This window comes from Rhinolophus hipposideros (assembly GCF_964194185.1).
Source record: "Rhinolophus hipposideros genome assembly, chromosome: 12".
NCBI classification, from domain to species: domain Eukaryota; kingdom Metazoa; phylum Chordata; class Mammalia; order Chiroptera; family Rhinolophidae; genus Rhinolophus; species Rhinolophus hipposideros.
This window is the reverse complement of record NC_138058.1, coordinates 64241997-64265537: the sequence shown is the minus strand read 5'-3', so window position 1 is coordinate 64265537 and position 23541 is coordinate 64241997. Positions and strand designations below refer to the sequence as shown.

General features: G+C 43.2%; 1 protein-coding gene across 1 annotated transcript in view; it reads right to left on the bottom strand.

Moving 5' to 3' along the window:
* The window catches only part of APOB (apolipoprotein B), a gene marked incomplete at its 5' end in the record, with an annotated part of 38381 nt that overhangs the window by 11332 nt on the left and 3508 nt on the right, over positions 1-23541 (bottom strand). Inside the window, 21 exons of the mRNA XM_081068660.1 lie at positions 423-796; positions 2501-2646; positions 3120-3307; positions 3429-3604; positions 4153-4363; positions 6162-6283; positions 7093-7272; positions 9476-9687; positions 10159-10326; positions 11253-11444; positions 12821-12997; positions 13577-13814; positions 14083-14294; positions 15050-15196; positions 15305-15422; positions 15645-15872; positions 16571-16790; positions 17900-17985; positions 18680-18804; positions 20308-20463; positions 21621-21774. Coding sequence (XP_080924786.1) covers positions 423-796; positions 2501-2646; positions 3120-3307; positions 3429-3604; positions 4153-4363; positions 6162-6283; positions 7093-7272; positions 9476-9687; positions 10159-10326; positions 11253-11444; positions 12821-12997; positions 13577-13814; positions 14083-14294; positions 15050-15196; positions 15305-15422; positions 15645-15872; positions 16571-16790; positions 17900-17985; positions 18680-18804; positions 20308-20463; positions 21621-21774 — 3830 coding nt within the window. The remainder of the gene's footprint in view (positions 1-422; positions 797-2500; positions 2647-3119; positions 3308-3428; positions 3605-4152; positions 4364-6161; positions 6284-7092; positions 7273-9475; positions 9688-10158; positions 10327-11252; positions 11445-12820; positions 12998-13576; positions 13815-14082; positions 14295-15049; positions 15197-15304; positions 15423-15644; positions 15873-16570; positions 16791-17899; positions 17986-18679; positions 18805-20307; positions 20464-21620; positions 21775-23541) is intronic.

Below are 23541 nucleotides of genomic sequence, written 5' to 3'. Positions count from 1 at the left end.
CATTGATCTGGGTCAGTTGTGCAACATTCTCCTCCATCTCTAACACAAGCATAAAATCTGATAGCAAGAGATATTCCCGCAGGAAGACTTTCCTGACCACTACAGACCTCGCTGGATTCCCTTAACAAATGCTTTGACTGTACCTTATATTTCTACTCTATACCCTATCATAGCACCTGTTATACTTAACTATAGTTTCCAGTTTATCTGTCTGTTTTCTTTGTTACTGCCTAGTAGAATACTTGGTACATATTATATGTTTAATAAATATTTCTGTTGGTTGAATGAGTGAATGAATGAATGAATGAATAGGCTTCCAAGTAAAAAGGAAAATATCTCGAAGGAAGCCCAAGTTTTTTCCTCCCAAGAGGAGGCTATCCCATCAGAGCCTGCGATGTATCCTCTAACCAAGCATGGCTTACCTTGCACACTGTAAGAGAGCAGGTTGAACACAGAGTCAGCCTTCATGTGGTACCGAGCCTGAAGGCTCAAGCGGTCTACACTGGTGTTGCCGCCAGTGTAGGACGCGGACCAGTTGTACAGGTTGCTGTAGATATTTGTGGAGACATCTAGAACACCCAAGAGAGGTACCCGCAGTTCGTACACCTTGGGAATGGTAAAAGTGGGGACTTGGAACTCTTGAGATGGCAGGTGGAATCCCACAGACTTGAAGTTGAAGGCCGGTATCTGAATAGTCTTCAGCATCTTTAGATCTTTGGAGGATTTGCCACCGAAAGGCAAAGGAATCTCAATTTTCACGCTGTTCTTGTTAAAGGTGTATCTGATCCGTCCATCACTAAAAGGAACAACAAAGACAATGTCCCCACAGTCAGACACCAAGAATTCAAAGTTCTCTGCCATCTGGCTTTCCAAACAATAGTGTGTGTGCCCCATTCCCAAACCCATTCTTACTTTTCCTCATGCTACTCCCTATGCCTGCATCCTTCTGTTTTTACCGCCACCTATCAAACACTCACCTCCATTCAAAACCATTCCAAGAGCTGCTTCCTTATCCGTATAACCTATTTAAGTCATGTTAATTTCTCTTGTTCTTATAGTGACATAATCCCTTAACCATATCTCAGAGAGCTTATATAATTCTGCTTATATAATGAGCATATATTTGCTCCTTTGTCCGTAGCTACATTGGAGGATGGGTTATACCTTATCCATTTTTTCGCCCCTTCTCTCTGCACCTAGTCTAGTATCTTGTATATAGGCGACACTTGATATATATTTGCTAAACTGAATTGAAGCAACTTGATATGCTGGAAGAACACAGGTGTGGGTTAGAGTGTTAGCTTCCACTGATGCGTAATATTACATTAGTGAATTCACCTCTCTGAGTCTCAGTGATGTTATCTATGTAGTGAGAATAATAGCGCCCTTTCTGCTGACCTCACAGAGCTAAATATCAAATGAGAAAAATACCCAAAGCACTTTGCAACCTTTTCAATACTATGCACATACAATGGAGTATTATAATAACTTATAAGAATAAAGTAGGATGGCAGAGTTTTAAATTGTAAGCAAATCAACTGTTCATTACATCACTCCAACAAGTGTCTGTCCAGGGATCTCTCACATTCAGTAGGGGGATGCTTGCTAAGACCCTGTCTGGTTTGTAGGCCTGTGGTCCTGTCTTTTCAACATAGCACAGAGAAGACTGCTGGCCAGAAGCACTAATAGTGAGGAAAGAGGTTCCTGGATCCTTTGAAGTTGCCACTTTCTTCCCTTATCTTCAATATGTTTGGCCATATGAGCGCTTTGGTGGACTTCAGCTCTTCACACTCATTTGGTCTATTAAACTTTGCTGCTCAGCCATAGACTATAGAAAGGCCCATGTGACACGGGCCACTTGTCTCCTTAACCCTGAAGAGTATACAGAGAACAATCTATCTAGAAAAGACTATCATCTTTACAGCTCATACTCTGACCTTTTCATTTTCATGAAACAAAGTAAAACACTTTTTATTTCTGTAATGACAGAAGTAAGCTGAGACATTTAGTTGGGAATCTGACTTCTCCATAAGGATGAAGCTATATTGCTAACGTGAACTATTCTCTCAGAATGCTCCCTTCATTCAGTGTGCAATGGCTGCTCTGAACCTCTAAAGCTCAACTGCAAACTTGTAGTCAACAATTCCACTAGACACTGTTGAATTCTTCACAAACAACTATGAGTAAGTTCTGATCCAGAACAAAGGGGGGGGTCATGTATAACAGAGGAAAATTGAATGGCTTTCAAATTCAGGTGTAGTGAATGAAACAGAATGCCTAATTACTTTCTTAGGTTCTTTCTGGCTGGGTTGGTGTTCACAGTCTGACTTCATGTTTAATGATGCAAACATGCCACAGTGTTTATGCTACTGTTATTAATCTCCTTATATTGCTTAAAACATTTCTCTTCAAAAAGTAAACTAGAGTCTACATCATCCTAAGTAAAATCTTCCACTAACTTTGGAAGGTTCTAGAAACATTTTCTGGTTTCTTCTTATACCTTTTCAAGAAGAGGTTTTCTGGGATGTGGAAGTCTGGCAATCCCATTTTCTGGAGGTTCAACTCTTTTAGGCCACTGAGGTAATCTTGGAAATTCTGGGCATAAGGAACACTCATGGATGCCTTCTGAAGCCACGTGTCTGTTGCCTACAAAATAATAGAAGTTTTCAGAGCAATGGACATGGATGGGCTTCCAAGTACAATTAACAATAGGCAGTCATCCATATTTGACAGATCAATCACGAAGCAGGATGACGCACTGAAAGTTAAAAATGAATCATAGAAAATTATAAATTTTGGTTGTCAGTCATTGATCTCTTCTTGTATTTTATAAAAGGAATAATAACATAGTGAAATTCCTAGCCAGTGTCCCGAAGCTTCCTTCGATATCTTAGTCATAGCAAACGCTTCTGCTTAGTTGTATTCATTTGGTAGTTATCACATACAGTCTGTATAACTGAGCAACTATGCATGGACGTTTCTTTCTTCCCCAGAAGTTCCTTGGGGGTAGGGAGCATGCCTTATCCATCTTTGGATCACCTCTTTCACCTAACTCAGGGTTGCATATTTAATTTGCACTTATAACCATGCATTTATTTGACTGGCTGATTTGTACTTACAACTATTAATTTGGAACCCACGTGACGGAAAGTCTTGTCTGTTTGAGGAACTCTGTAATCCAAGAGACTATTGGCATACTTATGCAAGCTTTTAGGGTAACGGGAGAGATCCACGGGGAAATTGGAAGCCACTTTTTTGGTATCCACATTGGAGCCTGTGTTCCATTCAAATTCAATCTTCTCTTCATCTGAAAACGCACACATGAAATAGTTGTCAGTGGTATCAGGTCAGCCCCTGACCAATGGCTCTCAACACTGCACTAGAGTACAGAGTGCTCTTGGAAGCGCTCGTGGGGAAGAGACACATACCATAACGCCATGCCACCTTCCTGGAAATTGTTGAGCCATAAGCTGTAGCAGATGAGTCCATCTGGAGGAGTAGCTTTGTGGTTGACCACTGGGTGAGGATCTCACTTCTGGCTTCTGCTTGCAAACGGGGTATGGAAATAACACCTTTGATCTTGCCTTCTTCATTTCTGCTACCACTATTGAAAAGAAAATCAATTGACACCAATGACTGTGTCCATTCCAAGGAGATACACAGGATTAAACAGTTAGAAGCTGGACTTGTGGTGATGAGAGTGAGATATATGAATAGCTCAGAGAAATGACCCGAGATTGAACTCATTAACTTGTACAGCCAATTTCAGCACAAATTCAGGACTTTCCAGGGAGGTATGGGAGAAAGAAGGTTTTTGAAAACTGTTTGAATGCTGCTGTACCATTGACAGCTCTATTACCTTGGTCAAATTATTTAACCCCTCTGAACTACCATATCCTCATCTAGAAAACAGGGTAACTCAGTTTATTATAAGTACCGAGATAGTTTCTTTAAAGCAGTCAGCACAGTGTCTGATGAATAGTAAGTGCTTAGTGAATGACAGGAAGATCCAACTGGACATGTGCACAGAGTCCAAATGTTGAGGGTTCTGTCTGTCCCTTGGACTGTAGACCAGGAGAGCCCCTGGTCTGGTCAGCTTTCAAGCTGAAAAGGAAGGTCAGCTCAGGTCAGATCCCCCTGAGTCTTCCTTACCTTATGTGACCGATGAGGGTGACTTCAGTGATTTTCTTGTTTTGAATGTCCAGGGTGAGTTTGTAAGACTTCTCTTCCTTAGAAGACTCGTCACTGACTCTGAAGATTGTCCCAAGGTCAACGTCAAAATCTGGAATTTGCATTTCACTGGAAAGAGTCTTACTCTGCCGGTTGTACCTGAATGCCATAGTAGCCTCGGTCTGCTTCACACCTGAAAGAGCATACAAGGTCATTAAAACACGTATTCAGAAGCTGTGTGAGGTAGGAAAAGAGAAAAAGGCAGAGCAACCCCAAGTACTCAATGTGCTTTACACGACAGCGCAGGATTTTACCTGAAATGTTTAACTCAGTGGTGTTCATACATTTGCTCAATCTGCAAATATTGACTGATTGCCTATCAGGTGCTAGGCACTGCTCTTGACACAGGGGAGGCCATGCTCTCGTGGAGCTTACATTCTAGTGGGCGTGTACAGACAATAAACAGGTAAATTAGTTATGTCAGATGGTAATAAATGTTACGAAGAAAAGTACAACTGGGTAAGACGATAAAAGTTAGAAAGGGCTAGACGAGGCGTATTTCATGTGTGGTGGTCAGAGAAGTTTTCTCTCATAAGGGGATATGTGGACAGAGACTTGAATGAAGAGAAGGGCTGAGCCATGCTACATTCTGGGGGGAGAGCAGTCCAGGCAGAGGGAATTGGAAACGCGAAGGCCCTGCTGTGGGAAACACTCAGCATGTCCAGGGAACAGTAAGGGCTTGAGGTCCTTCTGTGTGAGGCAGCCATGACATCTCTATATGACTCTCCACCTACACACGCTTCCTGGTTCTTTGCCACCCCTGCCCTGCCTTCCCCTCTCCCTGACTCCTTTCTTTATAACAAGATTCCCGTGTTTCCTTCAATTCATAGGCTTACCCATTTTATATCTTTTGTAAAATTGTTACATGACATTTGTTTTTTTCAGCACACAACACCCCCTTTCTCCGGTGGGTCTTGTTTTTCTAGTTTTATTTGGTGACATACTATTCCTACACAAAAAAATCTTCTGAAGTGAACATTTAAGTTTGTCCCATCCCCTAAAACCTGCTCCTCTAGTAGCCTTTTCCACCGCAGTAAATGGCATCTCCATTCTTTAGTTGCATAGGCCCACAACCTTAGAGTCATCCTGATTCCCTTTATCTCTTACCCTCAACGTGCACTCTAGCAACAGATCTTGTCAGCCTGACCTTCAAAATATGGCTAGAATATGACCATTTCTCAGATGTTCTCAGCTACCCCTCTAATCCAAAGCACCACCGGCTTTGACCTGGATTATTGCCACAGCATACATACTAGTTTCTCTGCCTTTGTGCCCTTAAAGTCTTTCCTCAACATGAGCATAAACCAAATTGTGAAAACTCTCTAGTGGCTTCTTATGTCACTTAGTAAAAGCCAGTGTCCTTCCCGTGGCCTACAAGACTATTCTTTCCCCACTGACCCCTATCTTTATGACCTCCTCTTCTACCAGTTACCTCCCTGATATCTCTGCTTCAGCTATACTGGCTTTCTCCCTTTTTCTCAAACATGGCAGCCATGTACCTGCCTCATGGCCTTTGCACCTCCTGGCCCCTTAGTCTGTAACACTCCTTTCATTTGGCTTATTCCCTTACCTCCTTTAGGTATCTCTTTTACGTTCCCTTTACCAGTGAGACTTTATCATTCCAAATGGCACTGCCTTCCTCTATCCTTCCTCCCCAACCTACTCCAACATTCTCTGGACCCCTTTGTATTCTATTTTTCTCCTCAGCACCAATATGACATTCTACATAGTTACTTGTTTGGTTACTTACTGTAAACTCCATGAAGGCAGGGGCGATCTCCCCTGTTTCCTGTTCTAGCCTTAGCTCTTAGAACAGGCCTGACACTTATCAGTACAAATTTATTAAATGCATTACATTAAATCTGTTCTCCTCTTGCGTCCTGGACCTGAGGGGGAGGGCAGTGAGGAAGATTCCTTGTCTGGTTACTTGCCTTCTGCCTGAGCTACAAACTTCAACGTGTCCACCAAGCCTTCGCCCTCTCTCTGGAGTTCGTAGGTTGCGCTGGCAGAGTACTGCTCTACTTCTCCTGTCGGCTTCAGTTCCAGTTCAAACCTAAAGATGTTACAGTGCATATGGTGTGTGATGTTAGAGCATTCCATGATCGCGACAACGTACCAAAAACAACTCAGCCTCAATAGCAACAAAAATATGGTCCTTATTGTAACATCGTTGTTTTGCCCTTAACTACTGATGATCTTCATGACCCCTTTCAGTCCCTCCAAGAGCTCACGGCAATGGCAGAGCCTGGGATTCCCAGGGGTTTTTGGACAAGCAGAGCAGGAGTTGTTGGTTGTGTCAGCAAAGCCGAGAACCAGCAGTGGGAGTGGGGGCAGTTGAAGACAAGGAGCTTTTAAGCATGGCGAGGGCTTTGAACACATCAGTGGGCTCTAGGAAAGGCCATGCCAATGTGTCTGGAGGCTCAGAAACATGGACACTGAAAAGAAGCAAATTGAAATCTGTGCTGTGATCCCCTTGTCTAATGCATAAGGGAGAAAGAAGGGGTGCCATGTATGAAGAGATGTTCTTAAAGGAGTGATTCTCAATGGCAGTAGGTGCAGTTCTCATGGGGGAGTGTGATAGAATCACGTTGGTTGTTTATTGTTTGAGCTAAGACTTCCCTTAGGGCTCATGACACCTCACCTCCCAACACTGCCCTTCCCCTCCCACCTATGGAGAAACTCAGGGGTAGGTTCAAATTTTAGGTAGGAATTGTGCACCCTTCAGGTGTGTTTTAAATAATTAAAGGATGGGGTAAACACCTAAGGCTGTTGACACAGGCCCACAACAGGTAGCATTTTTTCTTTGCCCTGCTAAGTGATCATAAGGTAAAAGGTGAGCAATGCTGGGCGGGCCCATCTGACCTGGTGTCTCCGGTGAGAGGATAGTAAGGAGAGTCTGTAGAACTGGCGTTGGAGTAAACACTGTTGATGCAATAGTTCAGGCCAGTCAAGAAAGGCTTGCAAAGTGACCAGGACTTCCTGTTCTCAGGTAGAGGTGGAATCGCTTCCATTTTGGTGGTAGAGACCAAATGCAAAATGTTACTAGTGGAGAAAGAAAAAAACCTGAGTTATCTTCAAGTCATGAATGGAAATGAATATCCCTGGTTCTCAGTGCACATGCTCCCTTACCTTGCTCTCTATCGCCCTCTGTCCACACCCACCTCAAATTCTGATTTATTCAGGAATAAATCATAGTAAGCAAAACATCAGCAAGGCTAACGATCACAGTGACTCTGCACCAAGTTCTTTTTTACATTTGTTATCCATTATCCTCACAACAGTAGGCATTAGGAGTCTCCTTTTACACAGGAAACAGAGGCTCAGAGATGTTAAGTAATGATTGCTGGGACCTGACCTCAGGTGTCCTCTTCCTACCTATGATTTAGGGTAAGAGGGGCCCTGTCTCTCTTACATCTGAAATCTCTTAGTCTCTACTGGCTTCTTTCCACCAATATTAAACACCCTCAAGTCTCTTCTCCCATTGTACACATACACACACACACACACACACACAACTTTCTTCCCCTTCTTGTCTCCTCCACAATCAAGACATTTGTCTGTCTTTGCAGTCTCCACTTTCTTTCAACACCCTTCTCTCTGTACTGTGATCTGACGGCCTCCCCCATCGTGCTTTTGGAACTGCTCTCATCAATATGTCCAATCACCTTCTTGCTCTTAACTCCAATGGATGTATTTAGGCTTCATCTTCCTTGATCTCTTGGAAGCATTTAGTAGACTTGCTCACTTTTGGCCAAATTAAGACTTTAGAATCTGTAACCCCTAAAAAGATTATGGTATCCTCCACCCAAGTATGTACTTAAAAAATTACTAAGTGCAAGAAAATGCAACAATGCCCTGATCTCATCCAAGGATGCTATGATATATTATGTTCTTTCCTCAGTATTGTTTCTTCATTTTAGGGGTGCCCTAAGACAAACCTATACTGATAACTAGAGCTCTAAGTGCCAGCTTTGGCCGACCTCTGCGGCAACCCTCCTGGGCTTCTATGACCTGTCACAGTCTCATTCTCCTTCTGCCTCTCTGGTCACTCCTCACTCTTTGCTATTTATTTCTCTCCCCCTTCACATGTTTATACTCTCTATGTTTCTTTCCTAGTTTTTACATCAATTGCCCCTTGATTTCAATAACCTCTAATGACACCGACTCCCAAATTTGTATTTGTATCTCAAACCTTTTTACTGAGCTCAGACCCATTGGTCTAATTGCCAGTTGGAGATTCTAATTGGTTGTCTCACAGGAGTTCTAATGCAATATATCCAAGCCTGAATTTGTCATCTTCCTCCATACTTTCCTTTCAAAGAAGGGTACCCCCTACTCTCCTTTACTTTCTTTTGCCTCACCCCCATATCCAGTCAATCACCAAGCACTCATATTCCTACCTCCTAAGAATTTCTAGAGTCAGCTCACTGTTCCTTACACCCAGGCCCTCACCTGGTGCAGGCCACTGTCACCTCTCACCTATGCATGATTATGACAGACTCCTAACTGGTCACCCTGTCTCCAGTTGTGCCTCCTGCCCATCCATTTTCCACTCTGGATTCAGAGTATTTCTCCTAAAACACCAACCCTTATTTATGCTTTCATTTGAAACTCCTTTGCCCTCAGAAGAGTCCAAACTCCTGTCTATCTCATTCAACATGCTTAGTATAGATTAGGCAATTAAATACTGCTTTCACTATTTTTGAATCATATAAATGTGGAATATGGAAACTAAAGTAAAGCAATGTTTGAGGATGTCATTAAAAATGAAGTTCTCAATATGAGGTTGCAACCCATAATCGTGAGATTGGGACCTTAATGCTTTATCTACTGAGCTAGCTACCACAAATCAGTATGTTCTTTGGTAATTTTCCTGGAAAAACATGTTCATTGCCAAGGATGATTTCTGTAGAACTAGTCTTTTTTTCATTCTTAAAACCAACCAACCAACCAACAAATCAACCAACCAACCAACCAACCAACCAACCAACCAACCAAGCACAACCTAATAACAACTAGTTAATCAGTAGATCTTAAGTCTCCATTTCCTAAAATGTGGAAAACCAAGGAAATTGTAACTATTTAGTGAGTCTAGGCTAGGTAATCCCATACCTTTTCTCGCTCCCTCACCCCAGATCCACTGGGCCAGAACTATCTCAATTAGCTGTTTGGTCTGGCCAAGTCCTGCAGGTACAGTCTCAATTCTCTTTCAAACTGGCTAGTCAGATCTAACTGAAAGAATTACCTGCCACTGAGCAACTTGATTGGCCTCTTTGGAGCAGGAATACTGAATTTCAGCTGGCCAGATTTTAGGGAAACTCGCGCTTCCAGGCCTGTCTCATGGAAGAAGTTGGTGTTCATTTGGACTCCGCTCCTAGCAAAGTCTGGAATGATGATGCCCATATTTGTCACAAACTCCACAGACACAGAAGGCTTTGTCACCAGTTCTGCTTGCATCTGTAAGTCAGAAAATGACCTATTCAGCTTTGTTCAATACCTTAGTACCCTGAAGTCAGATCAGCTACCCTTCCCACCCCTGGGCAAACATCTCTGGATAACTCAAACCTCAAGAAACATGACTGTGGTTTGTTTGGAGGAAGAAAAGCCAAGTTCTCAGTTCTCTAGGGCCAGACAAACTGATACCCCACACTAGGAAGTACCCAAGTTAACTTTAAGCATAATATAAAAAGATGATGGAAATCCTCAGATATTGAGAGAATAGCTGAGTTCTCACGTGACTGCCATGCCCAGTGGAGCTGGCGAGGTGGTATATCCTACTGGAACCCTAAAGTTTTTCATAAAAATGAATGAAGTGATTACATTGATGAGGTACTTCATCTTGAACTGGAAACACATTTGAAAATTGCACAAGAAACCCACTCTGAAGGAAAAGAACAACCCGAGGAATCAAAAGGTGAACAGGCTTACATCGGCTACGTCCAGTTTCACTCCAGCCTGGATTCCAGGAGTGAGGACTCCAGAGAAAGACACTTGCAATGGTAACCCAAGTCCAGTGGGGAGTTCAAAGGCGTTGTCCATGAAGATGTAATGAAGAAACAAGTCATTCTTTGAACCTCTCCTTATGGCCTCGCCAATCTGTAGATCCGACAGGGGAGAGTAACTAAAAAGTGAGCCTCATCGAAGTGGGCTTTGTGAAATGCGCTTTCCCCTACATCAGACAATAATTATTCTTCTTTATCCAGAAAGGAAGAGACTAGCATATTTTGATTAGCTGAATAATTTAATAAGTAAAGATGAATGATTATTGATTTCAATAAATTGGGATATAAAAAAATTGCCCTGGATATACATCACATCATTTTCAACTAATGATCCAGAAAGTATTTAAGAATATTGCGAGGCCTCATATTTTTACGGACTTCAAGTCTCATAGCATGGTATGACTTTTTTTGGAGTCCAAATGTAAATGAGTGTTTACTTGAAATACAATGTATTATGTTAAAACCAAATGTTTGAAACCAATGAGCTATTGAGACGATATACATATTAGTATGCATTGGTTTTTGTTTTGTATGACATATCTAGAAAATAACTTCAGATCTGTTTTATTAAAGCCAACATTATTATTTATTAAATCCCAGGGAGTATATTTTGATATTTTCTACCTTCTAAATAAATTAATAATAATAAAAACTACAGCTCATATTTAGGTAGTAGATTCCAGATTGTCAAATACATCCTTTCATAATCATTGCATCATTTCAATTTTAAAATAAACCAGTAGCATAGGCAGAGGAAAATACACTTAACATTGTTTTCCAGATGAACACATGAATGCTCTAAAAAGATACATCTAGCAGTGTGGATAGCTTAATTTCTAAATACTACCAATTCCTTGTGATCTAAGAATCTTCTTCATTAAAATTCAAGGCTGACCTGTCTCTTTGAAGGAAGTACAAGCGTTTTCGCTGGCTTACATGGCCAGGATTTTAAGTGAATCTGGGAGATCTAAAAAGAGCACAGGCCAATGTCATCACCTGTGATGGGCCTGGCCCACTTACCATTTGGGGGATCCCATGCAGAGTACGGACACCATTCAGGAGCAGCCTTCCCAGGAGCTGGAGGTCTTGGAGCCTGACAAAGCCAAGCTCCTCTCCCAAGATGCGGAGGTAGGCTCTGGCTTCTGGGAATTCTTTGGATTTCAAATCTTTGATCAGCTTGTCAATATTGTTCATAATTCCGTTGACCATGTCCTGGGATGTTAACAACAAATGTCTAGTGAGATGTTAGCACTGTTCAATACCTTTACGTTTCTGTTATAGTCTAGGGGCCTGTCTGCTACAGCTGTGATGGACCTAAACACAGACACTCAGGGTGGGGATCCAGGCCAGACACTGAAATCGCTCCCACTTCTTGAAAGATAGATAGCTTCTCCAAATTGAGATGAAAGGGACAGAGGTGCTTCCACACTGTTCTTAACTTGAATAATGTAGGCATAATAAGGGTGCGCTCTACTCTCCAGGATGACAGGATCCCTATGGCTCCCCCAAATGAGAAGCTCCTTGGTCTGCCACCCTATTCCCTGCCCTCTTTCCTTTGACTAGTCAAGAATAGTAGGGGTTTCTTGGGGGAACTTAGCTGCCATATAAATTGGACAAAAGCTTGAAAAAACCTCTGATCCTCGACAAGTTCTTTTTAGAGATAAGAACTCCATAGACCGATGTGTAGGCATTGAAAAAGAAGGGAGTGATTGGCAAACCCAAAACAGACCAATGACCCTCAGCCTCAAGTGAAAATAAGGAAATTAGAAGATGTAGGAGGGGCTCTCTGTGAGCATCTAGGGGTAAATTATTGCTCTGCTTCGCAAACTGAAATGTGCATGCAAGTTAACCTCATTAAAATGCAGGTTTTGATTCAGTAAATCCCAGTGGGGCCAGAGAACCTGAATTTCTATCAAGCCAATTTCTGTAATGCCAATGATGGGACCACACATTGGGTAGCAAAAAGTTACAGAATAAGAAGCTCCAGATTATACAATATATTTTCTACTCATTAAGCGGGGGCTGATGCGCACTTCAAGATGAATTTTGCTTTCATTAGCTAGTGTACTGATGTGCGTGAAAGCCAAAGAAAGAAGTTAGCCAGAATGAAAACCATGAATTTAAAAATGATAATAGTATCTGCTTATTGAAGAAGCAGTATCAGAGTCAGGCACTCTGCTGAGCATTTTATATAATTTCTTTCATTTAGTCTTTAAATAACCTTGTGAGACGTGGGTTACTATTAGCACTTTGGTGATGCAGAGACAGATAGACATGGTATCGAGGAACATACCAAGTGTGCATAGCTTGAAGACAGTGAGGTAAAAATTCAAATCCATGCCCCCGAGTTCACACTTTTAATCAATATGCTAGAGTCCCTCTAGCGAGTCTGGTTCCTGGGCACACTGAATTTTTAGGTGGCCCATAACTGCTGAGGATCCCAGCTCTTACTCCCATGGAGTTGGTCAATAAAACCCGTAGTTGTCACAGCCCTTAGATAGTTCCTTGATGACTTCCAGACTCTGATAAGAATGTCTTTGTATTCAGACCCAAAGCTCTCCTTGAGAGGATACTTAACAAAAACATACCTGCTCATGTTTATCACCTTTGGTGTAGCCAAAGTGGTCCACTAAGACCTTGGAGACACGATCGGGAACTTTACCATCAACCCAGTACAAAGCCTTGTTGACACTGTCTGGGAAAAATCCCTGCTTCCCAAAGAAAGCTTCTAAGGTTGGCTCAAACCCTTTTCCTTCCAAACCAACCTGAAAAAGAAAATCAGGCAAAAAGAAAAAAAAAAGCTATTAAGTTCATTGTTGTTTTTCAACCTCCCATCCCCCTCTTTATGTACATTTAATTAAACAATTATTTGATGACTACTATAAGGCAGGAACTGAGCTGAACACTCCACAGGAGTGGTATTATTTAAATCTCGCTAGAATATTCAAAGGCAGAACTTATTTTTGCCCTTTTTTAGAAGAGGTAACAATGGTTCAGAGAGGATAAATAATTAAAGCAAAGATTCAGAGTTGGCAATGGGTTTGGGGTTTGAACCAGATCTATCTGACTACCATAGCCCATGCCCTTCCTTGGATTTTTGGTCTCAGGACTTCTCTGAGACATCTACATGTCCATTTATACTAAGAAGTCATGATTCAGATGACCCCTCTCCCCACCCAGCAGGGAGGCAGGGAGGTGAGGGAGGTGGAAAGGAGCAGGCCTCAAGGGGGTGGTACGGAACTAACTGCCAGATGATTCTTGTTCCTCCCCTCTGGTTCACAGCTCCCTTGACTTTTTTATTTACAGTGTAGAACAGAATGGGCTAGAATACATAAGACTCTTACCTCAAAGAGGTCAGATGGAGAAAATCCAAAGACAGTGAGGGTCGTTTTCAGCATGCTTTCTTTGGGAAGGTAATTATTTGGATCAAATATAAGGTTGCCTTCGATTTTGGCTGACACTGGGTCAAACAATGGAAGAGAAATAGATTTGGAAAGGTGATAGTTGCGGGAAAATTTTTTGAAGTCCATGACAGTTGGAAGTTGAGAATTTTCCAGAGCTTCTTCCACTAATTTTTTCAAACTAGATGAAAAGAAGGAGTATATTTTGAGTCGACACATCATATTACATATGCATGGCTTCTCTCATCCCAAGAAAATATGAATTTCCAATTGCTACCAAAGTCATGGGTTTGCCCCAAGAGTTTGGCTCAGGTCTGCTGTACTTTTTTGCACAAGTGTTTGTTCCAGAACAAAGACTACTCTATAAAGAGCAGGCAGTAACTAAATCCAAATTGAAGTTTGGAATTTCAGCCCTTTGTATCAGATGGGGAAAAATCACTCTTACTTACTTCTGGACATACAATTCTTCTGAGTTTAAGATGTTGGCGAGGTGGGAAGCCACAAAATTCTTCACTTGCTCATTCTGTTCCCGGGGGAGAAGTTGGGTGATTTTGCTAATATCTGACGGGGAAGGGTCTTTCATCAGCATGAGATAAGCAGCCAGTCGCTTATCCCCTGGAGAGGCAGCATCAAGGAAAGTCTGAAGAAGGACTTCCCGGACCTGTAGCCCAAAGAGGAGACTGTTATCACTGCCCTTTGGTCAGAACACAGAACAAGGCTGGCAAACATCAGCATGGTCTGCAAGCAATTTATTATGTGCAAGTCGAATTTCTCTCTAATAACTCTTCAAATGCTGGTACTGAATCTTCTTGCCAGTGTTCCCCATAGCAACCAGCTCATAGAAGTGTTCTCAGAAAACTCCTATCGAATGTATGTCAAATTCAGTTTTATGAAAACACACACTTTATGGCCAAGTTATGACTTGTTGGAGACCTGCCACTAACTAAACATGAAGTTGTTTTAACACAAATTATTTCAATATGAGTGTAAAGGTGAGAAGGGATAGTGAAGGTTTGGGGCTAGTAAATAAGGTAGTGTCCAAAAATATGGAGAACATGCCTGATTCTCCCCAATCTTTCCAAACTAGGATAGGTAGGTTGACTATCCTAGTTTGGAGAGATTGGGGAAAATCAGGCATGTTCTCCAAAGATGAATGAGAGTGAGAGTGATGGTCATTCTGGTAGAAAGATAGTATGTCATGAAAATCTCATATTCTACATGCTGGAGTAGCAAGGTCAAATATTTCTCTCATGTTCATATCCTGCTAGGCAGTCAAGTCAATGGGCTCGTTGCAATTTGCAATTAGAAAGCAGTAGAACAAAGTCAGGTCCATCGAACAATGAGATTTAGAATCTCATTCCAAATCCTTGTCAATCTGAATAATGTTCACTTTCAGACCTCCTCTGTGGACTTTACCTCATCTTTAATTTCCATTTTCCTCAGGGCTTGGATGGCAGCCTTCTGAATCAGCAGTGATGGCTCTGTGCTTTGGATACATTTCAGGATTGAAGACGTGAGTCTTGAGGTTAGCTGCTCCATTTTTCCACCAATATTTCCAATGACCTGCGTTGAAAAGCAACAAGAGGGAATCAGGGTGCAGAAGGAGAAGAGAGGGGTGTCCAGGAAAAGTGCTTCTGAAATGATGACTATTACACAGGAGACGGAAAGTACCCTCAGAATCAAGTAGGTGTGATCTTCATTCCCGGTGCAGTCATTGTAAATCTGCTCCAACAGGTAATCAGCAATGTCCTGAAGGTCTTGAGCCATGGTAGAGCCTGTGTCATGATATCTACAGAAAAAGAGTTAGGACTCAGTAAGCATAGGTAGGTGTATCTAAAAGTCCAAACGTGTGTTTGTTGATTTCTTATGTTAAGTCATTACTCTCGCAAAGACCAGTAGAAAAACCAAAGAGTAAGCCTCAGAGTTTGAACTTAGAAGAAGGGGTACCATCTTAATACAGAGATGTGGGGTCTTCCTCAGCTCTTATGAAGAGAACCAGTGTAAAACTCACTTGTTGATCACGTGACCCAGAGCATACAACGTGGCCCGGCTCTGCTGCTCCTTTGCTATGTTGAAGATCTCCCGCAGCCTCTGGGTCGAGGGCTCTGGGAGCAGGGCCACCAGGTAGGTCACAACATCTATCAGAAGAGGGTTGGCTTTCTCACTTTTCAGCCACTGAAGGATGTGAGTGTAACACTGGGGCTGTCCGCACTGAATCAGAGCTTGTAAAGTGACGGGGCTGTGAAGGAAAGGGCAGAGAACATTACATAGATTGCCTTCAAGGCAGTTGAAATATGCTTGGCCCCTGGTGTTCCCGCTGTTTCCAAGAACCAGGAAGCCTTGCCCATGCGCATCATCCAATGGAGTGGCACACTACGGACGCAAGTAAGAAGAAGGACCCTCTGGATTTATCACCATAACAGCACTCCTTTGGTCAGAACACACAACATGCAAGACAAACACTGGCATGGTCTCATTTCAGTCCTGTTTCTTCTCTGTTCTTCACAGCACTAAGAGCCAGTGCCTTTCTTGAAGCACAGAGAAGTCACAGTATTATTTTTTTTTTGCTCGAGTTCTCTCTCCACTAGCCTATAGGCTTCCGAAAGGTACAGACTTCTTTTTCTCTCAAACCTTCCAGGGTAACAGAATGAGGAATTAGAAGATACCCATCAAAATGCAGGAACTATTTCCCTCCTATTTTAACAGACAGAATACATATCTGCGTTGGATACACCTTGTATATGTTTGTGTTGCCCATGGAACTCTAGGCACCTTAGCTGGTGGTATTTCTCTATCCAGCAAACATGAACTGATTGACCAATTGACTGACTGGCTTGATATTTCAATGGTCTCTGAGCTTCTCTGTTTGGTCAAGGTTTCAGCTAGCTACCACAGGTTTATAATCTATGAAGAACGCTGCAACCATTAAAGATATACCTGGACACCTTGACCAGCTTTGGCAAGAGGGATGAGATTGCCTCATTGTTGAGGCCTCGCAGCTCAGTGACCAGCTTATTGAAGAGGTTAGCTCTCTGGGCATTCTGCTCGGATACGTGTAGTTTTTGCAGCTCCTGGAGGGTCTTCACAATGGCCTCGGCCTGCTTCGGCGGTGATGCAGATTTGGTGCTCTCAAAGGCAAGAGCCACCTCCTTGGTACCTGGAAAGAGGAATGTGTCAAAGGAATTTTGGCTTTCCTTGACATCTCAATCTGTCTTCGTCTCCTGGAAACTGGAAATCAGTGAGATGCCAACAAAGGGGAAAAGGAAACTACCCTGTACTTGATGCCTGTTCTGTATCTGGCTCTGTGCTAGGCATTTGACTTCAGTGTTTTCATGGACTCATCAGACTATCCCTGTGGGTTTGTATTAGTCTTCAATTTAAAGGTAAGGGAACTAAGACCCAGCTTTGAGCAACTCAGCTTGTGGAAGACAAGTACGGGATGTAAGAGGCAGAGCTGGAATTGAATCCAGGCTTGTTTGAAGCTGGTAGCAGATTACCTCTTTGCCCAAAAGAACTGGTGAGGAGATGCTGATAGGGCGACAGCTGAGGCTACAGCTGAGGCTCACCCATTATTTCTTCCAGTTGAATCTAATAGCAGTTTGTGGGGGAGGGGGAGACTCTTTTGTGTTTCCTTTACCACACTGCTCTGACCTATGCTCCGGAAGGGGGTTAAGCAAGGTGGAATGGAAGGAATCCTGGCTTCGATTAGATCTATGGGCTCATTTGGCACCACCTCTAATATTCTGCAACTTTGATTAACCTTCTTTATGCGTCGTTTTCCCTTCTGTAGAATTAATATCAACAGTTACCACCTACATCATAAGTTGCTGAGAACAATGAGATAATGCATGAGACAGACTTAAATATAAGACAAATGCAGGGCTAGAGTTGGGCTAGAGATCTGTGAAGTCCCTTCCATCTGTAAAGACCTTCCTGATGCAGAAGGTCCTCTCCAGCTTGTCCCTGGCCCTAAGCCTTATCACAAGGTGGACGAGTTTGTCAGACTACCAAAGGTAGATTTAGGAGGCCAGTTTCCTACTTACAAAAACATGGGAAAGCTTAGGAAACTTCTCCCTTTCCTGAATCTCCCTTGTCACTTGATGTTCTGAAATGAATATGCTTTCTCGCTAGAGTAGCCCATAGCCAGAACACCAGAGCCCACTTAATTCATTAGTCAGCAGACGTTTCATGTGGCTCAGCAAAGAGCTAAACCATGATGCATGGAACATCTTGGGCAGTGGCACCCACATGGATATAAAGTCTTACCTTCATCAAAGAAGCGGCTGTTGATCTTAGGTGTGTCTTCAAGTTTCAAAGTCTGTGTAACCTGTACCATCATCCCATACTTGTTCCTGGTAACAAAGGAAGCGTATCAGGTAACCAAGGATGGCCAGCTCCCCAAAGCATACTATGCTTTTTCATGTTGAATGTTTTCCTGTGTCCACTTCTATCCAAATCCTGTCCACCTCTCAAAGCATGGTTAAACCCAGCCATCCTGACCCTCCTAATGGATAGGGCCCACCTCCTCCTGGCCATACTAGCTGTCCTTCCATCAAAAGACATAAGCACCCCATACCTTCAACCTGTTTAGAGTACCCAGAAGGCAGGGACTAACTCTGTTCCTCGAAATTCTTTCGTATCTCCCACAGCACAGTGCCAAGAATATAGTGGTGACTCCAAAAACATGAGTTGATTGATCAATTTTCCAAATGGGTTTAGATACACAAGTCTCCAGTCCAAATTCCAAATCCTCCACAAAGCCCTTCTAACTGGGGCAGCCTGCAATGATCCAGGCTTTTCCTGATCTATAACCCTTGAAGTCTGGGTCTCAGATGTCTCTTGTTGATCTCAAATTGTTTTGCATGCCTAAGATTTTCCTGACAAATCTCTTGTTAGCTTGAAAAGGGGGACAGGGATGGGCACTGCTTTGTATCTCTTCATAACCCTCTCCCAGGCATAGCCTAGCCTCGATCAGGGTATCTGAGAAGCATTTGGCTCACATAGACCCCACAAGTGATGAATCGGGGGGTGCAGCAGGTGACCTACTTGTAGGAGAAAGGCAGGAACAGGTTTTGTTCCTTGCAGATGGCTTCTGAGACATGCTTTCTCTTGGGGTCCAGAGTGTACTGGCAGGACTGGCTGCTGCTGATCAGAGTAGACAGTGGTCGGGTCTGTGAATGACATGGGAGAAAAGCATTTTGATCAATCCCTGGGGCTTGAACCAGAGTCTTCTGCCATAGGCATTTACCTTCAAGGAAGAAGGGGAGGAGGGGAATGAGAATTATGTACCACTAGACAAACTCAGTTAAAGAAGAGAACTTGGTACTTGACATTTAGACAAAGGGATGGAACAACTTGGCAGATCCAAAGCCAATTCAAGGCATGGACTCTTTTTATTCTATCCAAGAGACGTCTCCTTCCGCACAAAGTTCGTTTAGCCTGGTATCCTATACATACCTGCCCCACCACACGTTGACACTTCACACACTACTGTTCCTTATGTTTTCTTAGAAGCCCACCCTTATAGCTCTCTTCCATTTACATATCCTTTGTATCTTTCAGTCTCATACTCCACATCTTCCATGAAACTTGGAGTCTAGGCTCACTGATGCTCACCCATCATTTCTTCTAACTGGATCTACTAGCTGCTTTGCCCAATGAGCTATGTGAATAGTGCTTTCTCCTTCGTGATCAGGCCTAGAACTGCTTGTCTGCCCCGCTTGATCCTGTTAAAAGTTGAGCACTTTAACAGGAATGCCACATACTGTTCTTTCTTGGCGTGTGTATGAACCATGTTCCTACACTAGACTGTAAGCACCCTGAGGGGAAGGTCCATGGTTCATCTGCCATTGGCCCTCCCTCAGTGCTGCCTAGAATGGGGCTGAGCACACAGCAGCTTCTTGGAAAAACAAACAAAAACAAAACAGAAAAAAGAGAAAAGAAACCCATGCACTGGCCTCAGCTGGCTGTGGCCCTTGTTCTCCCTGTTTTGGGCCCAAGGACAGTGACCAGGAGCACTGCCAGGAATGACATGATTGCTCAAGCCCTTTGTATTTGCTGAGCTAAGCTGTGATTCATGTCCCAGGTAATATGGTGCTATATGACCCCTGTTGAAGGACAGCACAGAAGAGTTAGTTCTGAGGGGGTGGCCCAGGCAGGAGGCAGAGGGCCCAGGCATTGATCAGGGTCATCCATGGGATGGGAAGACAGGACTCTGGAATGTTCTCAGTTATGTCGTGTCATAGGAGTAAGGGAGAGGAGAGCAGAACTTAGGTCTTGGGACTGCCGTGGAGGCTAAAGGCTTAGAGTTGGGGACATTCAGCCTTTGCCCAGGAAGGAGCAGCAACAGGTAGCTTTGCTCCCCTACATTGAGCCTTGGAGCCTCCTCAGGGACGGACAATCATTACTCTCAAATGATGGCAGAAGGTTTGGTACGAGTGACAGAAAGACAGCAAGAAGGGCAGCGCTCTGGATTGGGAATCAGAAATCTGATTCTAGACACGTGGCCTTGGGCAGAGCTTTCCTTGTCTGGGCCACAGTTTCCCACTATAGTCTGTCTGAGGAAGCGGCTGGGCAGCTTCTTCTCTGAGATCCCTACTAACTCTAACTTCCCAGAAGGTTAGTAACAACGAGGATATTGCTTGGGTGAATAGCAATGCTGATGTGAAACTTACCAAGCCTTTGATCAAAGCAAGTGGGCTCACTCCTGTGCTAACAGGCTCGAACCCGTCACACTTCTCCAGGTTTCTTTCAATGGATATTTCTGTTGCCACGTTTCCCTTCCTTGTTTTCACGGTAAAGTCACTGGAACAGTTTCCATACACAGTATCCTAAGGGAGAAGATACAACAGGTGCATTCAACATAAGAAAACATCTTTTGGCACTTTGGGAAGGCCTGGGAAAGGAGCCTGGGAGAAAAGGCAGGAGCAGCTTGGATGTGGAGACACTTTCTTCCTCACAGGCAGACTGTGGGCTCTGCATGCGCCCAGTCAGCCAGAGGTGGAGTGAGAACAGCCATGAAGGGTGGTTCTGATTCTGACGCAGACTCCAGACAGGCCTCCTAGGACCCAGCCAAAGCTGATTTTACGCTCCGTGCTCTCAGATTGTTTTCTCTACTGCTTATCTACGGCATTTATTCCAATCTGCCTTGTGTAATATGTGTCTTGGTTCTGCCCCCAGGTCCCGGGAACTCCCTGAGGAAAGGCCTCTGCAGGAGGTCTGGATTCTCTAAGTATAGAACATAGAACATACCAAGGGCTCAAAAATGATCATGGAACTGAAGTGAATTGAATTCTCTCTCAGATCAGAACTTGAAATTCTTAAAAGAGGCTGGCAACAGGTTCAGTTATTTTCCATGTTGAAAATACATAGAGGTGGGCCGGCCCGGTGGCTCAGGTGGTTGGAGCTCCGGCTCCTAATTCCACCAAAGGCTGCCGGTTCGATTCCCACATGGGCCAATGGGCTCTCAACCACAAGGTTGCCGGTTCGATTCCCGCAAGGGATGGTGGGCTGCGCCCCCTGCAACTAGCAATGGCAACTAGACCTGGAGCTGAGCTGTGCCCTCCACAACTAAGATTGAAAGGACAACAACTTGACTTGGAAAAAAGTCCTGGAAGTACACACTGTTCCCCAATAAAGTCCTGTTCTCCTTCCCCAATAAAATCTTAAAAAAAAAAAAAAAGAAAATACATAGAGGCTTTCCTGTGTTACACGTTGTGGGAATGGAACAAAATCAGACAACAGAGTAGGGTGATCAGGACTCCCTAGAAACTGCTTTAAAATTAGATCCAACCTGCTCAGGATGATGTCTCTGAGCCCAGAGGACAGGGAGAGCCTGGGCTCTGGGGTTTCATACCAATGAAGGCCCTCCTGTGTAAACAACTGTGCAGCTGAGTCAAGGATCCACTCTTTGTAGACGGTGGGACCCAGCTTGAATATGTGAAGATGGGTTCAGAGGGTCACTCTTCTCAGCTTTCTAAATTCTCACCATAAACAACACTTGTTTGGCCTCTTCCGTTTCCGGGGGAACCAGGAGAGTGGAAATGATGCCCCTCTTGATGTTCAGGATGTGTTTAGGCTCTTCTTCCTCTGGGTAAAGTAAAACTTGTTTGCCTCCGGGAATGGCCAGCCTGAGTTCGTACCTGTCCCAGAGAGAGTGTGGTCACAACAGTGTCCGTTCTCCATCTGGAGCCTATTGGACAGAAGTTGGGTAGCTCTGCGGCCTCCTTTTCACTTAACTGTTTTTCTTTTTACATCTTTTCTTCATAACTATACCTACCCAAGTAGATATATATTTTTAAAAAGTATACAAGTATGTATATGTTTTTGGCACTCTTATTTCTTTTCCTTTTTTGCTTTCTCACCTGTCCCCTCTCTGTCCTCCATTCACATCTCTGCTGCCATACTCCCCACAGAACAACTACATGGGTTTCCAGGTACCTCCACACTCAGACAGTCCTACATAGATGTGTGTGGGTGTAAACACCCACATACAAAGATTTGGTGATTGTTTGCTTTATACAAATGGCATTGCATTAAGCACACTTTTCTTTATTTTGCTTGTCTCACTTAATTCTACCCCATGAAAGTCTTTCTGAGTCATTTGGTAGCACTCTAACAGATTCTTTTAAAAAAGCTTCAAAGCACTGAATTCTGTGTTTATATATAATTTATATAGACATTCCCTATTTAATGGCATCCATTTTCTTTCTGGAATTTTTTTTTTTTTTGCCACATGAACAACACTGAAATAAACAACCTTATGCACATATTTTCACACATTCCTGCTTTTCTTTTCATGGGCTAGAGTCCCAGAATTTGGAACTTCTGTGTCAAAGACTGTAGTATTTTTTCATTATAATTGATATTGACTAATGGCTCTCATTTCCACCAGCAATGCATGAGAGCACCGTTTCCTCATAGACCTGCCAGCAGCATGTGCTTTAGCTCCTTTAAATTTATTTTCTAATTAAAGTTTATTGGGGTGACAATTATTAGTAAAGTTACTCTCCTGGGTATCTACCCCAAAAATATGAAAACATATATCCGAAAAGGTATATATGCTGTGATGTTCATTGCAGCTTTATTTACGGTGGCCAAGACATGGAAACAACCAAAGTGTGCTTCGATAGATGATTGGATAAAGAAGATATGGTACATACACACAATGGAATACTATTCGGCCATAAGAAAAGATGAAATAGTACCATTTGCGACAATGTGAATGGATCTTGAGATTAAATGTTTGTAGTCTTACGTGTATAAGGTGATAAGTATTTGCTACATTAATTGCATCTTCTGACTTTTAGTGAATTTGAGCTTCTTTGCATACATTCAATGGATATTCACTCTTTGCTATGGTCTCAGGCCATGTTTGAAGCCTGGGTCAACTTTGATCTTAGGGATTTTCCTTAGGGAACTTTCTTTTAGGGGCTTCAAAGGGCCTGGTTGCACCTGCTCTATTAATTCAGAAGGCGGAAAAGGAGGCCAGGCATGCCTCCTACAACACTACACTCTCTCAGAAAACTCCAGACATGGCGATGCAGGCTTGGAGAGCCTTGAGGTAGTCAAGAGCAGGAGACCCTTTGGTTTGCAGGAGGGTAAGGACTAAAGAGTAACTGCTCACTCCTTCTGTTTGTTACTGCACCCCGCTCCCGCATACACATTGAAGTCTCAGATAAAATAAGGTGGATTGCTTAGAGACAGAAGCATCAAGGCTGACTCTGTGGAGAAAGGACTGGCTTCTGGGCGTAATGTTCAACAAATCCCAAGATAGGCAGGGAGTGGCCAGTGCTACCAAGTCCACAGATCTATGACTGCTGGCATTTGCACGCTTTTAGGACATCACAAACTGACTTGGAGAGGAGGAAGGGGTGATGTTCAAAATATTTAGCAACTGGTACAACATC